The sequence below is a fragment of the Panicum virgatum genome, chromosome 6N (genome assembly GCF_016808335.1).
Source record: "Panicum virgatum strain AP13 chromosome 6N, P.virgatum_v5, whole genome shotgun sequence".
NCBI classification, from domain to species: Eukaryota; Viridiplantae; Streptophyta; class Magnoliopsida; order Poales; family Poaceae; genus Panicum; species Panicum virgatum.
In genome coordinates this window covers 10,157,301-10,172,172 of record NC_053150.1, presented here as the reverse complement: position 1 = coordinate 10,172,172, position 14,872 = coordinate 10,157,301, and the positions used below count along the sequence as shown (strand labels likewise).

Below are 14,872 nucleotides of genomic sequence, written 5' to 3'. Positions count from 1 at the left end.
TACAAGACCTCAATTTCATTCCATTCCATTACTGATAACATTCATAGCATAGCATACATCATCATTTTACAAGCTGAACAATGAGATTCAGCATAAGTACAAACACGATGCACACTGAAACTAGGGTAATTGCCTTCACCAAACTAACTATTTCTTTACACATGGCTACAATTTCATATTCTCTGTTCATCATTCCAGCAGCACCACTCATGCCGAGTTCCCCTTCCACCATAGTTCTCCCACTCAAGCCGACTTCCCCTTGCACCATTGATCTGCCTGCATTGCTCTTGTTTCCTTCATGGCCTCCAACTAGAGTCCATTTGCCTGCCTCAATGCCGGCCCTCTTGCCCGCCAATAGATCAGCATAGTCATCTTCCCAATGCCAAAATGGACAACCAGTACCATCTCGCTACAAAAAACGACCCAATTAGTACTTGGGGCACCAGTACAACCCGATTCAATCGAACCCTAACTCACCTTGTATTTGGGGCAGCAGTAAAACACTTGGCCGGCGCTCCATGGCTTCTGCGACACGCGCCGCACTACCTGCCTCGACTTGCAATCCGTGCACCAAATCAGCGGAAGACCCTCTGCACCTTGTGGATCTGAAGCGGAGCCGCTTGAATCGCCTCTCATGGCGTCGACCTGAACAGGGGCGCTGGTGGGGAACGGGACAGAGAGAGAGAAGAGACTGCCTGGGAACCAGATGACCCCTTTTCCTTTTTATCAACCCAGGAGGGACCTAAATGCAAAACATACAACCTCAAGATCCCGCCAAAACACAGTCAGATCCACGGTGGCCAGTCCACGTCGGCAAAAACGCTCCCGTGGGGGGTTATGGACTAAATCGGCCCTAAATGGCAACTTAAAGGTGCCAGATTTCGATTTTCCAAGATCGTGGACCTAAGTGGCACCTCAAGACAAGTTTAAGGACCACTGGTGTATTTAACTCTTTTTTTTTCTTTAAAAGACCAAATGGCATTTTGTTTTTCTTAGGTCCACCAAACTGAATGTTTTGGTCACGAATCCAAATTTCTGCAAAACAAATACAAAGTTTCTTTATAAAAAGAAGAAGAGGCAAAGTTTCTTCTCCCGGATCCAGAGTTTCTTTCCTAACTCCAAAGTGTCTAGATGCAAATCGAAGGTATTTCTCACGAACTCCAAAATTTTTCCCACCAAATCCTGAATTATTGAACTTGTAGACTCTGTTCTTCCGCGCTAACTCGGAAGTCGAAAAGGGTTTTCAGTCTGTTATCGATTCTTGCAGCTGCACAAGAAGGAACCTGCTCAACTTTTTTTTTATAGAAAACCTGCTAACAAACAACAACATTGCTATGGTGCTCAACTTTTTTTTTTTGAGAAAACCTGCTCAACAAATAACAACATTGCTATGGTGGTAATTGTATCCTTGCTAAACAGGCCCGGTAACTCATGGCCCTTGAAAAATATATTTGGACCGAACCATGCCAACATGGGGCCCACGAAGCCCAGCTCTGTCTTCAAGCCTCAACCACGAAGCCCAGCCAAGTACATCCTCCTCCATTCTTCTTCCTTCCTCCTCTCGCTCCCATCCCAACAAGAAAAAAAAATGTTTCTTTCTCGCGAGCTTCTCCTCCCATGGCGGCGCCCCAACCAGGGCGCCCAGGCTCTGGCCGGCCGCCTCCTGCGCTCCTCCTCATCCCTCTCCGACAACGACGACGATCCACCTTTCACGCGGATCCCTAAGCGCCTTCCTCGGGCGCCCTCGCCGCCGCCGAAGCCTAAGGCCGTAGCGGGCAAGATCAGGCCCGACGAGCCTGCGCACTCCGACCTTCCCTTCGACTTCCGGTGCTCGTACTCGGAGACGAACCCGGCGTGGAGGCCCATCGGGTTCCGCGAGCCCACCAGGTTCTCGCCCTTCGGCCCCGGCCGCCTCGACCGGCCCTGGGACGGCATCGCCGCGGCGCGAGGTGGTGTTGGGGATGGAGAAGGAGAAGGAGGTGAGAGGAGCAGGGAGGAGGTTCTTGGGGAACCGCTGTCGGAGGAGGAGGTGGCGGAGCTGGTGGAGAGGTACCGGCACAGCGACTGCTCACGGCAGATCAATTTGGGTGAGTTTTTGCTGCTCCCAGTACCGAAATGGCGTGTCCCTCTGAGTGATGACGCTTTATGTTAGAAATTATCAAACCTATTGTTGGTTAGTAAGTTGTTTGATTAGGCCCAGTCATGTGCCATTTTTGTGAAATGGGATATGTAAATAGAGATTGTTTACTGGCAAGATAGTTGGTATTGGTTCCAAAAGATTGCTCATGTGCAAACAGTTCGATCAACAGCACTTCGATCATCAATTCATCATGTTTGAAACTATGGATAATATAATAGTTTTTTTAGTGAAGTGTTCTTTTGTCGGGGCGAAATGTGCAAGGAAAATGTGTTGTTCTTGGCATGTAGGGGAAATGGCGTTTGATTGCTGTTTTCTACTTTCCTCTTCTCTTGAGTAGAAAAGATCAAAATTTGCAGTATATATTTCTAAACTTTGCAGGTTTTGATCATATAGTATAGAATCAAATTTGAATTCTGAACAATTAATATCATGGGTTGTGTTAAATTTTAATGCAAAGCATTAGTTTAACCCAATGGGTTGCATTGCATATAAAGAATGTTAGAAGAATATACCAGTTCAGTGTTGCATCTGAATTTTTATCAGTCATGTAGATCAAGGCCATTCCATTTATCTTAGACAGATTTACATGCTCTATAAATGATGCTTCATGCTCACAGGAAAAGGTGGTGTAACACACAATATGCTTGAAGACATCCACAACCACTGGAAACGTGCAGAAGCTGTGAGGATCAAATGTCTGGGAGTGCCAACACTTGACATGGACAACATCTGCTTCCATCTTGAGGTCATAATAGGGTACTGCATGCTTGAGAATCTAGGATCTGTACTCTTCTATCTGTGCCTATCTGCCATGTCCTGATATCCTCATGTGAGTGCACGCTGTGCAGGATAAAACAGGCGGCAAAATCATATACCGAAACATAAACATTATTATCCTGTATCGTGGTCGGAACTATGATCCAAAACGGAGGCCTGCCATACCATTGATGTTGTGGAAACCATTAGCTCCTATTTATCCTAAGCTTGTGCAAAATGTTGCTGAAGGGTTGACTTTCGAGGAAACAAAAGAATTGAGGAACAGAGGATTGAATTCTCCACCACTTACGAAACTGAGTAAGTTGGACATTATTTTGTAAGCATTTGAATTATATTAGCTCACTTCACCATCACATGGTTCTGTTGTCAAGCTATTTCTTCCATCAAAGTTTTAATCATGATGTGCTGTGCAGCTAGGAATGGTGTTTATGTTAACGTTGTTGATAAAGTGAGAGAGGCCTTTAAGACTGTGGAAGTTGTCAGACTAGATTGCTCTCATGTCGGGACTAGTGACTGCAAGAAAATTGGTGTGAAGCTGAGGGTATGTTACTAGTTTTTGCTCCTGTATTATACATGTAGTCATTTCCAACTGCATGTCCCCTAAATCACTTATGTTGCTTCTTTCCTCAAGTCTTTTAAAAAGTATGCGCCTAGAAATATTACTGTCTTAACCTCTAGTTCGCAAGCCATAGAAATTTTGACGGTTGTTTGACGTATTTCTCCATTTCACAGGATTTGGTGCCCTGTATACCCATATTATTTAAAGATGAACAAATTATACTCTGGAGAGGGAAGGTTTATCAGGAGCATTCTTCTTCAGATCAATTCACTTCCAAACCACAATGATGAATGCTAGCAACTACCTATGCCCATAGAAGTTGCTAACACAAGCTGCTTTGATGACTTCCCCTAGATGTGATCTCTGAAAAATATTACATGGGGACAGTTTCTTATGACAGGAAATACAAGGAACTGCAACTAGATCATATTAGGCACCTACATTTTCTGGGTGTTGTTTTCCTGCAAAAGATGCAGTGGCCAGTGCCGCACGAGAAGAGGATGGTACCCACGCCAACTTGAGCGCAGATCAATGAAAGCTTACGGTTTCCATATGCAGCATCATCTTGTCAACAAGAAAGTGATGTGCTACTAGCCTACGAGCACTGGTACCTCCTGCTGTGGGATCAGTATCTTAGTCTTCCATCCTCTATCCTCAACTTTTTGTTCTATTGCTTTGGCTGTCTTGATGGAAATCGGCATGTGACAAATTGGGACTGGGACTATGCCCTTTTGAACAGATTGTGTAATCTGAGTCTCAACAAGGTGTTGTTTGGATTGGTAGGGGACAAGTTTGTTGAACACTGATGAGGCACAAACATTTCAGTATACCGAATGAGAGAATTATGTGTTATGTTAGAAAGAATATCAGCATGGTTCGTATGGCGGCTACCGTGCATGTGATCCTGACAAAATGTGGATCATCTCAGGCCACTCGTTCGAACGTGGCTTGGGTAACTCTGAACTTTCTGATGGGCAGACAAAAGAACTCTGAAATTTCTGGAGCACACCGCTGTGAGCCTGTGATAACACAAAAGATTCGCACCACAAAATAGAGAACCCCTAAAATTTCAACCACAAGAAAACAGTTGGCAGGGGAAATTCTAGAGCACAAAAGGAAGAGCTTTTCGAAAATTATTGAATTTCAGATATGACCAATCTTTCTCTTTCTCAGACCTAGCTACAGGATTACAACACAAGCTTTACACAAAAGAGGAAAAAGGTGAGAATATATATTGTTGGGATTAATCCCCAAAAAGAAAACTAAAATTGTCTTTGAAGTGTGTTTTTCTCCAGTCTAAAACTTACTACCATTGTTCCTCCAAATAAGAACTGTCTTGAGTCTTTAATCCCATGAATTAAGATGATAAATGGCCCATCCAGATCAGCATTCTTGTATACTTGTTCTATGTGCGATGCAAATTAAATGTGCATCAGTGCATACCGTCAGTCACAGTCAGAGCTGATGCTCGCCGTCTGTAACGAACCATCATCGCCGGCGGTGGCTGTGGCGGCAACATCGGCTCCGGTGACCTCCATCCACGAGGCGTCGGTATCGTCCCACGACCGCGGCCGGATGCCGGTGCGGAAGTAGACGACCATCTCCAGGGCCTCGAACACCCTGTACCTGTCCAGAACCCCGTTCCACATGCCGCTGACGATGCAGTAGTTGGTGTTGTACGGCTGGCGGTGGTGCGCGGCGTGTTGCGCGCGCGACACGAGCACGCCGGCGTCCTGCAGCGCCTCGACGCCGGGCGGCAGCCGGCGGCGCTTCTCGTGCGCCCACGCGTGGAACTGCTGGCTGAGCACGACGCAGGCGGCGAAGGCGCCGGCGAAGGCGTGCGCGCCCGCGGGGGCGCCCGCGGCGGAGAGCGCGGCGTCGGCGGGGGCGAGCGCGAGGGCGGCGGCGCGCGCGAGCGCGTGCAGGTTGTTGCAGGGCTCCCGGCGCGTGATGGTGGACGGGTAGCGGTGGTGGCCCTGGAAGGCGGCGATCTGGGGGCCGAGCACGGGCGTGGAGGCGTCGCCGTAGTTGTCGACGAGCCAGTGGTAGACGCCCGTGGCGAGGTCGGCAAGGGAGTAGGCGGCCAGCGCCGCGGCGAGCGGCCCCGCGGGGGAGCCCGAGCCGGCGGCCACGAGGGAGGCGGACGTGGAGAGGGAGGAGAGGATGGCCGCCGAGCCGGCCAGCGTCCACGCGCGCTGCGGCCACGTCGACCGCAGCTCGTCCGGGTCGGCGCGGGACGGGACGGACGACAGCGATGGTGGCGGCGACGGCGTCGTCGTCGTCAAGGCGGCCTGGCACGGCGGCGGCGACCGGCGGAGCGGCGGGAGGTGGCAGCGCGGGGTGAGGGTGTACATGGCTGCTCTGGATCGACGCGTGCGAGCTCTTGATGAGCTGCTAGCTGAGGTCTGTGTCAAACGGAGAGCTTGAGGAAACTGGAAAGGCAATGGAGGTTGAGGAAACTGAAAAAGGGCAGGGCAGCTGTATGGTTCTGCACGGATCAGATTATTATTGTGCATGTAGACGTGTGGTGTGATGGGGATATACGTGGGGAGATGGAAGGCAGAAGATGATGGCCAGGGATATATATACTTAATTTGGAATAATGTAATTTTGAAGAAAGAGGAGTGGAGTAATTCTACCATCTTTTTTTTGAGTTTACTTCTGAATAATAGTCCAGCACAATTTTTTGGTTCCCTATGTTTTGGGTTTCAGAAGTTTTATAATTAAATATTAGAGTAAATCGCATCCACTTGTATGCCAGGTGATGCAAATTGGTCCAACAACTTGTAAAATGCTCAATTTAGTGCAATAACTTGACAGGTAGGTGCAGATCGGTCTAACAACTTGTAAAATACTCAATTTAATGTGATAACTTGCAAATAGATGCATTTACATTCCAAACATTACACAGCAACGTAACTAACGCAAAGTCTCAATAAATAGTATATTCACATTAGGACAAATTATTAAGTATTATTTGCACCTGGTTGGCAATATATTTTGCCAAGATAAGAACCCTTAGTGTTTAGAAATTAATGTTATGTCTTTACATTAATTATTTTTGTATAGTGATTTAATTTTTATTAAAAATATTTAATTTGATATTCAATATTGAAAATTTACCCTCGTTGTTTCTGATATTTTTTATTATATGCACTGTTAAGCTAAAAAAGCTAATATATTAATATAAACTATTGGTACTTTTAGGAGCTTGGTACATATATTTTTAAAGCCTCCTATATTAGTTAAAAAGGAAAAATGAGCTAAATAAATATAAACAAACATGAACATTATTGAATACATGAGCAGAAGCACAAAAGAAACCTAAGGTTTCAGAGTCTCTCTTACCGACTCCAGTGTTTGAGTGATGCTAATGGTGTAATTCAAAATTTTGATTGAATTTGAACTAATAAAAAATTGTGCATAGTTGAAAAATAACAACCGGATCATCATCAATAATTTTCATTTATAAAATATAAGAATTAGTAACGTTCATCTACTTAGTATGTTGCTGTTGTAATGGTGGTTAAATAATATATTATTTTAATAAAACCACAATTAATTTATTTTGAGAATAAAATTATTGACGTCCATTGCGATACGAAAATCTATGATCAAATAATACATTCCGATGTAAATATACTCTTTATTGTGATATAACGCTAGCAAATACATTGTCATGTAACATTTGGATTGTGAATGCATCAATTTACCAAGCTATTGCACTAAATTAAATATTTTCTAAGTTGTTGGATCAATCTCCACGCACCTGTAAGTTATTGTATTAAATTGAGCACTTTACAAGTTGTTGGACCAATTTGCACATATCTGCCAAGTTGTTGTATGGTGGGTGTAATTTACTCTAAATATTATATATAGAGGTCCAGTCCAACGTACTTAAACGTTAATTTGTGCAAACTATTTAGATTCATCATATTGCAGTAGTAATATCACAAGGACAATGACAAGTATACTTCAAAATGCAATACTGAATTTCCTGCTCATTCTAGGAAATGATCAAAGTGTATGTTGAGAGGGTGCCTTAGGGCTATTTGTTTATTCACAATGCTATTCATTGTTGAAATGTATTGTACAAAATTAAAGAAATTCTTGATGAACTTGTACATTTGTACATTTAATAAATAATCAAAGTTTAACTTAGTCTAAACTTATCTAAATGTGCAGCGGTAGTAATACGTGTTGGGGAAGCCACCTTCGGCAGGGTGCGAAGACGCCAGTACACAACAAGGCGCCGGCGGTCGAGAGCGAAGACCCCGAAGCGAAGGCCTCTGGGGCGAAGTAGCCTCGATGAAGGCCCCGCCCACCGGTGCGGCTGTCAACCTCCGTCCTGCACGATCGCGAAGGGCCCGAAGCGAAGGTACAAGGACGGATGGAAACCAAGCGAAAGAGGAGTGGCTGACTCGCTCGGCGAAGGCCCAGATCCGAAGCCCTGGTCGAAGGCATCCGGCGGCGAAGGATCTGGAACAAGACTAGGACCCGTATGTCGGGCCAGCTGTAATCCATTGAGAGTTTGTAGAGTTGATATTACCTAAAAGCCCACAGAATATTCTGTATTTGGGGCAGTTAGGGGGGCATTATGGGAATTTTAGCAAGTGGGTAGGTGAGCCGTCGGGCTATAAATACCCTCCTGTACAAATCATTATGGAATACAGAGCAAACACGTTGTTGTTTTGATTTTCGTGTCATTATTGTGTTTGTCGCCATTTCTCACAAGACTTCGCCTTTTGCCATTCGAGTTGTCGTGACCTCTTCATCCCGGAGAGCGTTCTACACCAACAATACGCTCCCCCTTAACATTTTTACCATGCATTTTGATTTGAAAATTTTCTAAATTTACTCAAATTACGTACATATTTTCACTACAATTTGTTAAATTGCATGGTCCATAAAAGTTGCATCAACATATTTGCATTTTAAAGTATCTTTAAGATGGTGGCGATTTAATAAAAGGAATATGCTGTAACCGCTAAGGTGGGAAAATACCAAAAGAGCGGACAGAAACGGTGGCCTGACGCCACGTGGCTCAAAAAGTTCGCCCAGCAAGCTGAAGTGAAGTGTGTGGTCTCTACAGAAAGGTCGCCTTGTCCAATTGCTGGCCATGTAATGAAATGGAAACTGGAGGCATCAACCTCGGACCGATCCATTGTGGGCTTGTGGCATTGCTGCTACAGCCGTAGCCACAGAGGCAATGCAACTTGGGCAGCCGCTAGAAAGCTGTAGAAAGAAACAGCACAAACGATTTTACAAATCTATTTATGTTTCAACCTTTAATGGCTTCAAAACTGGCATTAATGGTGTAAACTGAACTCTGCTAATACAATCTTGATGTTTGCTAGTTCAGGCAATGCTCAATTGGAGGTGAAGCACGGGGGTTGAAGCATTCGTGAAGTGAACTGAACTCTGCTAAATACTGGAATGCATAAAAACAAAACAAATTAAATCCTCATTAGTACAAACTACTGAAACCGGGATTTGAACGACCGATTATATACCCAGAAAGAAACAGCGCCGGCGAATTCCGTTACAGTATTATTCAGATACACTCAACCACACTTGATGGCCTATGGATTTCGGTTTGTGGTCAACATGGCACAGGGAAACAGTAGCCATTCATCCATTATTAGACCTCATATGGAAACCTAACCCTATATCTACATGATACTTGCACAAGCAAAACTGGATTCATTGCTTGCCACTGATTCTGCAGAGAAGTTCATCATCCATGGCCCACTGATCTTGCCAAAGTTTCAACCTCATGCCTTCGCCTGCAACAGAATGCAATTTTGGCAAGGAGTTTAGCGCACATATCACTGATGGATCGAAAGTTTCTGAGATTGAAAAGTAGGATAAAACAACTAAGCATATCGAGAAAATATAAGTATGCCAATTTTTGCACTTGTTTATCATGGACCACACATTTGTTTACACAGATTGAGTAGTGAACCTAAAGACCACATAAATGCCTTATTTCTTAGTTCAGAAAACAATGATCAATTCAGTCTGTACATGAAAAGTTACCTGAGAGTACAGGAATGTGCCAAGGATGGCAATGGCAGCTCCTAGGGCATTGACAGGGCGGACAGGTGTGTGGAAGATTATGATTGACGAAACAATCACTGATATACGCTTCATTGTATTGCCAATGCTAAACGTCAATGGAGAAATCTGATCAAGAGACATGTAGGAAACCTGGTTATACAAGTGGTAGAACACGCTCTGAGCAGCAACCCACCTACAAAATTCAACAGTAACACATCAGAAAAATATCAACATATATAAAATTGTGATATGAGATAGCCATAAATCCTGACACTGATCTAGCATAATTTATGAGTCCTTCATTAGGACAACACTGAAGTCTACATGCATATGCCCAACAGAAGAGTAAAAGAAATAGTCGCGTAAGTAGGTCTCCCTATTAAAATAACATGAGAACCATTTCAAGCTACCTACAATCTACAATATGACAACTATAGAGAGAAAAATGTAAGAAAATAAACTTCTTGTTTACCAGATAACATTGGGGCCAACTTCTGCAAGAGCCTTTTGCCAACCAGCAGCCCACATTTGGGGGCCTTCCATAGCAATAGCAAATGGAGTCAGTATGACAAGGGACATTATTGACAGGCAAGCATAGTAATTCATGCCACTGACGGACTTCCCCTTCATGCCCCTCTTTGAGAAGATGTTGCGGAAAACAAAAGCAAGGTTGGATATCATAGCACCCAGAAATCCTGGTGGGAGGAAAACGGTTTACAATTAACAACAAGAAAAGGAGAACAGTTGCTTCTCCTAACACGAAAAAGACTGTTTTAAAAAATGTAAACTTGTCCATAACTCCTATTTTGTCTCTCTTAAGCATAAATATAGGCATGAAACTTCAGGAAGAAATGGGAGAAAAGGGACATTAGCATGTTTCATCTGTTAGAAAAGAGGATAAGAACATACATGTGTAACTTTTCTCCAACTGGTTTCGTAGTTAATATTCGAATTTTTTATTTTTTTAATACAGTTTTTTATTCAAATTACAAATTAATACTCTGCATTATAGGAATTTCAAAACTAGATCATGGTCGTCTGCTGGGACGACGAAATCTAAATTTCGTCTACCCACTAGACGAAATATAATAATTTCGTCTGTCAGATAGACGAAATACTATTTTCGTCCACCCATTCGATGATTTTATGTGGGGCCAGCGTATTTCGTCTAAGCAACGGACGAAACAAAATTTCGTCCGAAATTTTTGTAATTTCGTCGAACAGGTAGACGAAATTTGTTTTCGTCAAACGGTCAGACGGAATTTACTTATTATGCCCGTGAGTCATCCCCTCTCTCTGTCATTGTCGTCGTACCTCAGCACTCCCTCTCTCTCTGTCGGTGGCGTGGGTGGTCGGCAGCAGGGCGCGGCGTCGGCGCGCTCTTCGGCAGGAGGCGCGGCGGCAGGCGGGCCCCGGCGCGCGGGAGGCCGTGCGCGGCGGCCGAGCGAGGCAGGCGAGCGGCACTACCGGCGGCGGGTGCAGTGGCTAGCTGCGGTCGTTGTGCTGACGTGTGTGTATGTAGAGGAGCAGCGTTGCCGGGACACATGCCGTCGCCCATCAAAAAGGTGAAAATAAAAAAAAAATCTAACTAAATTTCGTCAAGTGGGTAGACAAAAATAAATTTCGTCTACCCAGTGGACGAAATCTCTATTTTCGTCTAATGGGTAGATGAAATTTATTTTAAATTATAATTTCGTCATGATTCCATGCATTTTCGTCTAATGGGTGGACGAATATTAATTTCGTCCGCTGAACGGACGAAATCTATGTATTTCGTCTTCCTGGACGACAAAATTTGAATTTCGTCTGCCGGATAGACGACAATATACTAGTTATGAAATTTCTCAGATCCAGGGTATTATTCCGTAATTTCAGTAAAAAAATTGTATTAAAAATAAAAAAAATCGTTAATATTCTATCTATCGTTCAGTTTTTTTTCAAGTCTCGATGAGTTTCATGGAAAGCATCAAAATCTAGAAATATATCATAGAGCAAGAGTAATTTCAAAGATCAAATTTCTTCAAAAGGAATTGGAACTGACATCCTTATTTAGCTTGTAATTAAATGGCAGTTTCTAAAATTTCACCTTTACACTAATACTTCAAAAAAAACTACATTAATTTCTAAGTAACTGTAACAGAATATCCAAGAACCAAATTTATACTTACCAACCATATTAAAATTCAGCTCTGTGACAGCAGCAAGAGCACATCCACCAATGATTGGAAGAAGAGAAAGATAGACAGGAACAGGAAATGTCTCTCCAAGGAGGAACCTCGACACCAAAACACTGAACGCAGGTTCTGCACTTTTAATTATGTGTGTGAATGACACCGCCACCTTAGACATGCTGACCGTTGCAGCAACATGGCCAATTGTATGTGCCACAGCAACCTTCATGAATTAATCACCAAATTCAGTTACACTCTTCCATGGAAATACAGCAAAATAAGGACAGACATGAAAGAACCAACTCACCGGGAAAAGAACTTTCCAGAAATCTAGGTCGGTCTTGGGGGCCTCAACAAGGCGGGTGGCCCATGAGAAAAGCATCATTGCAGAGCCACAGGCGAGGGAGAGTGTGGAGGTGAGCCAGGGGTATGGAAAAGCGTTGAGAACCTTCTTGTTGTAAATGTTAAATATCACATTGAGCGCCCACCAGGTCGCGAAATAGATGGAGATTTTTAGCTTCTGTGCACCTTCCGACTGTACCGGCACCACCTCAGTCTTGGACTCCTTGTCATCAGCAGCAGAAGCTGCGCACCGGAACTCAAGTGGCTGCCTCCGAGGCTTAAGCTCGGCAGTGCGCGGACCATCTAGCGGTGCAAGGTAGAGTGGTCTCAGGGAGGATACCACGTATTTTGAGGGTTTGAAACTGGAGATGGATGGAATTGAAGCTGATTTTGAGCGCAGGCTGAAGCCTGAAAAGGCTCCAGGGGCAGGAGAGAGCTTCACAGAAGGTATCATGACTTCTGCATATCAAGAAAGAAGGTTTTAGATGGCAGTATATGAAGTACACATAGAAAGTGACAGAGAATTTTGGACTTTTCCCTGAAGAGTTGAACAAAACAAATTCTGATGTTCCTCTGAATAAAAGTTTTATTTGAGTTTCAGATGAATGCATCAGCGCTATACAGAAAGCAACATGAAAAATTTCCTAAGAAGACTGCTTCAAAGAAATTCTAGATATTTCTTTGGTCAGAGTTGTTCTTTGAAGTAATAGCAGGAATGAATTAACCATGTTTAATCCAAGCATAAACCTTTCTTCACTTAACAAGTCGTAAGTTCAGGGCCGTGCCGGCATAAAGCGGGGCCCTGTGCGGAAAATATGACTTCAAGTAATTTTTATATCATGTCGCATGACTTCCCAGGTGCTGCCGCCTGGTTGTCGCGCGGCATCATGATATTGTCTGCCGCCTATTGTCGTCGCTTACCGTTACTGCCGTTTTGTCGGCTTTGAGCGCGAGTTGTGATTGTGTGAAGATGAATCGCCAAATGCCAAGACTCTTGAGGGCAACAGAGCAAGCTAGCAGGTCTTTTGGCTAGGGGCGCATGTTCAACGTCTGTCACTTACATTTGGATTGGCTAAAAGAGCAACTCCAGCAACAGCCCTTAAATCAGATCCTCTAAGCGCTAAATGGGTCTGCCTCTATTTTTTAGAGGCCTCTAAATTTACTCCAACTCCATCAATAGCTCTCAGTTTTAACTTAGGATAGAGGGCTCCGTAGAGCCCACTAGGAATGAAGGAAGAAAAAGGAAATTTGGAGGCCTCCCTGAAATAAAGGGTCTAGTAGAGAGTCTGCTAGAGTATATCTTTTTAGTTTCATACTCTAAACTTGAGATAGGAGTCTGCTTAAAAGATCTGCTGAAATTGCTTTTAGAAACAAGACAGAATCTAACTAATAATTGTTGGGTTAATAAGATGAAGTGTGATGGGTTGCGGATAAATTTTGGGGCCCCAGAAAATGGAGGCCCTGTGCGGCCGCACGGGCCGCACCCCCTTTCCGCCCGTAAGTTTCTCTGTACTACAGAATTCTTCACGGCAAAGCCATCACCTTCTAAAATCCCACCGATGAATCCCCATGCGCTAAATGCTAAAATTCTGGATGAGGACAAATTGCATCCAGCACATCGTTTTCGAGTTGTAATCCACACGTAAGGGTGTCACCTTTATTCTTTCTTGCAAAGGCGCGAACACCCGTGATCTACTAAGGCAGATTTCGCATGCAAAGCACCCACCCTTTTCAGTTAATACCCACAGTCACAAGGGAAAGAAAGATTGGCTTTGGGTCACTGTAAAAAAAATGGACGGAAAGGGGAGAAATTGCCAAGGTGATGTGGTGCACAGGTGTAGTCAGGTGTTACAGCAGCGAGGAACCGGCCATGGCAGCTCGTGGCCGCCGGCAAGGAAACGTGGGTGGGGAGACGGAAGGCGGCCGCAGCGGTTCAAACGGCGGCCGGCGGCACTCCCCAAGGGGTAAAAGATCATCCAATGACTATGCAGATTAATAATACAACAAAAATAGTAAAATAAAGGAACAAACTTTGCAGGATCGAAAGAACGGATCTTACCTTTCCTCCCGCAAACCAACCAAGAACCACTCTCAGGATCAAGAACGGCAACGCCGCTCCCCGGGATCAATCCGCCCGGCTCAAATCAGAACAATATGGCGGCGACTTTCGCGAGGGGTTCGAGGCGGGGGGCGGAGCCTCTGGATATATGGTGGGCGGGGAGAGCCGGGGGATCGCACGGGGGGCCCTTGGAATCTGAGATGGGAATTCGGAGATCACAAGGAAGAGGCGGAGGTGGCACGAGGAGTGGTTCGCCTCCGGCGAGTCGCGTGTATAAAGGGGAGAAGGTGGCGGCTTGGTAGGTGCCGGTGCGCGTGTCTTTGTTTTTCTTTTTTTCCCCCTTTCTATAGGTTTTGTTAGGATGGAGAAGTATGGGGGCGTTTATGCAAATGTCTTTTGTAGGGAGACCAGACGTCCAGACCATAGTTTTGGACTTCTGTGAGCACCGCGGGGGGGTGGTTAGGGATGGTGAGGCATGCGCTTCTCGTGAACTAGCTTATTCTCCGCGTGTTGCTGTGGAATTTGAGAGAGTTTTTTGATAAACTATGATAAAAAATACAATAATTTTTTAAATAAAATGCTACGGAGAGCATGTAGTAAGACAAAGTTGCCATGGCGAGGTGCAACACAAGGAAATTGGAGGCGGAGTAGAATGGTTCGGAGGCGGATGGTTCCGATCTTCCTCCAGCATTGCAGACATTTTAAAGAGAGCTGGAAAGGCGGATGGTTCTCGACCCCGACGACCCATTTTGTTGCCTTTGCGA

At 44.6% G+C, this 14,872-nt stretch overlaps 3 protein-coding genes and 1 long non-coding RNA gene across 5 annotated transcripts; 1 reads left to right on the top strand and 3 right to left on the bottom strand.

Annotated features, from left to right (window-relative positions):
- Window positions 1–5: 5 nt before the first annotated feature.
- LOC120677789 lies at window positions 6–949 on the bottom strand. Its single transcript, XR_005676448.1, has 2 exons — window positions 478–949; window positions 6–409 (listed from the first exon to the last, which is right to left on the bottom strand). It is a non-coding gene; the product is annotated as an uncharacterized LOC120677789 (long non-coding RNA).
- A 580-nt stretch (window positions 950–1,529) lies between these two features.
- Window positions 1,530–4,361, top strand: LOC120677788 (CRS2-associated factor 2, mitochondrial-like). Its single transcript, XM_039958986.1, has 5 exons — window positions 1,530–2,087; window positions 2,758–2,885; window positions 2,989–3,214; window positions 3,331–3,458; window positions 3,650–4,361. Exons 1-5 carry the CDS (start codon window positions 1,589–1,591, stop codon window positions 3,761–3,763), a joined length of 1,095 nt encoding a protein of 364 aa, XP_039814920.1. The 5' UTR covers window positions 1,530–1,588; the 3' UTR covers window positions 3,764–4,361.
- Window positions 4,362–4,579: 218 nt separating this feature from the next.
- On the bottom strand, window positions 4,580–6,042 carry LOC120677787 (fatty acid desaturase 4, chloroplastic-like). Its single transcript, XM_039958985.1, has one exon. It carries the CDS (start codon window positions 5,990–5,992, stop codon window positions 4,922–4,924), a length of 1,071 nt encoding a protein of 356 aa, XP_039814919.1. The 5' UTR covers window positions 5,993–6,042; the 3' UTR covers window positions 4,580–4,921.
- Window positions 6,043–8,891: 2,849 nt separating this feature from the next.
- Window positions 8,892–14,430, bottom strand: LOC120677786 (glucose-6-phosphate/phosphate translocator 2, chloroplastic-like). Of its 2 annotated transcripts, none has more exons than XM_039958983.1 (6): window positions 14,109–14,424; window positions 12,015–12,508; window positions 11,705–11,930; window positions 10,009–10,231; window positions 9,516–9,729; window positions 8,892–9,262 (listed from the first exon to the last, which is right to left on the bottom strand). In XM_039958983.1, exons 2-6 carry the CDS (start codon window positions 12,501–12,503, stop codon window positions 9,251–9,253), a joined length of 1,164 nt encoding a protein of 387 aa, XP_039814917.1. In that variant the 5' UTR covers window positions 12,504–12,508; window positions 14,109–14,424; the 3' UTR covers window positions 8,892–9,250. The 2 variants fall into 2 exon arrangements, with proteins under 2 accessions (XP_039814917.1, XP_039814918.1); XM_039958984.1 differs by having other exon boundaries at window positions 8,906–9,262; window positions 12,015–12,505; window positions 14,109–14,430.
- Window positions 14,431–14,872: the final 442 nt, after the last annotated feature.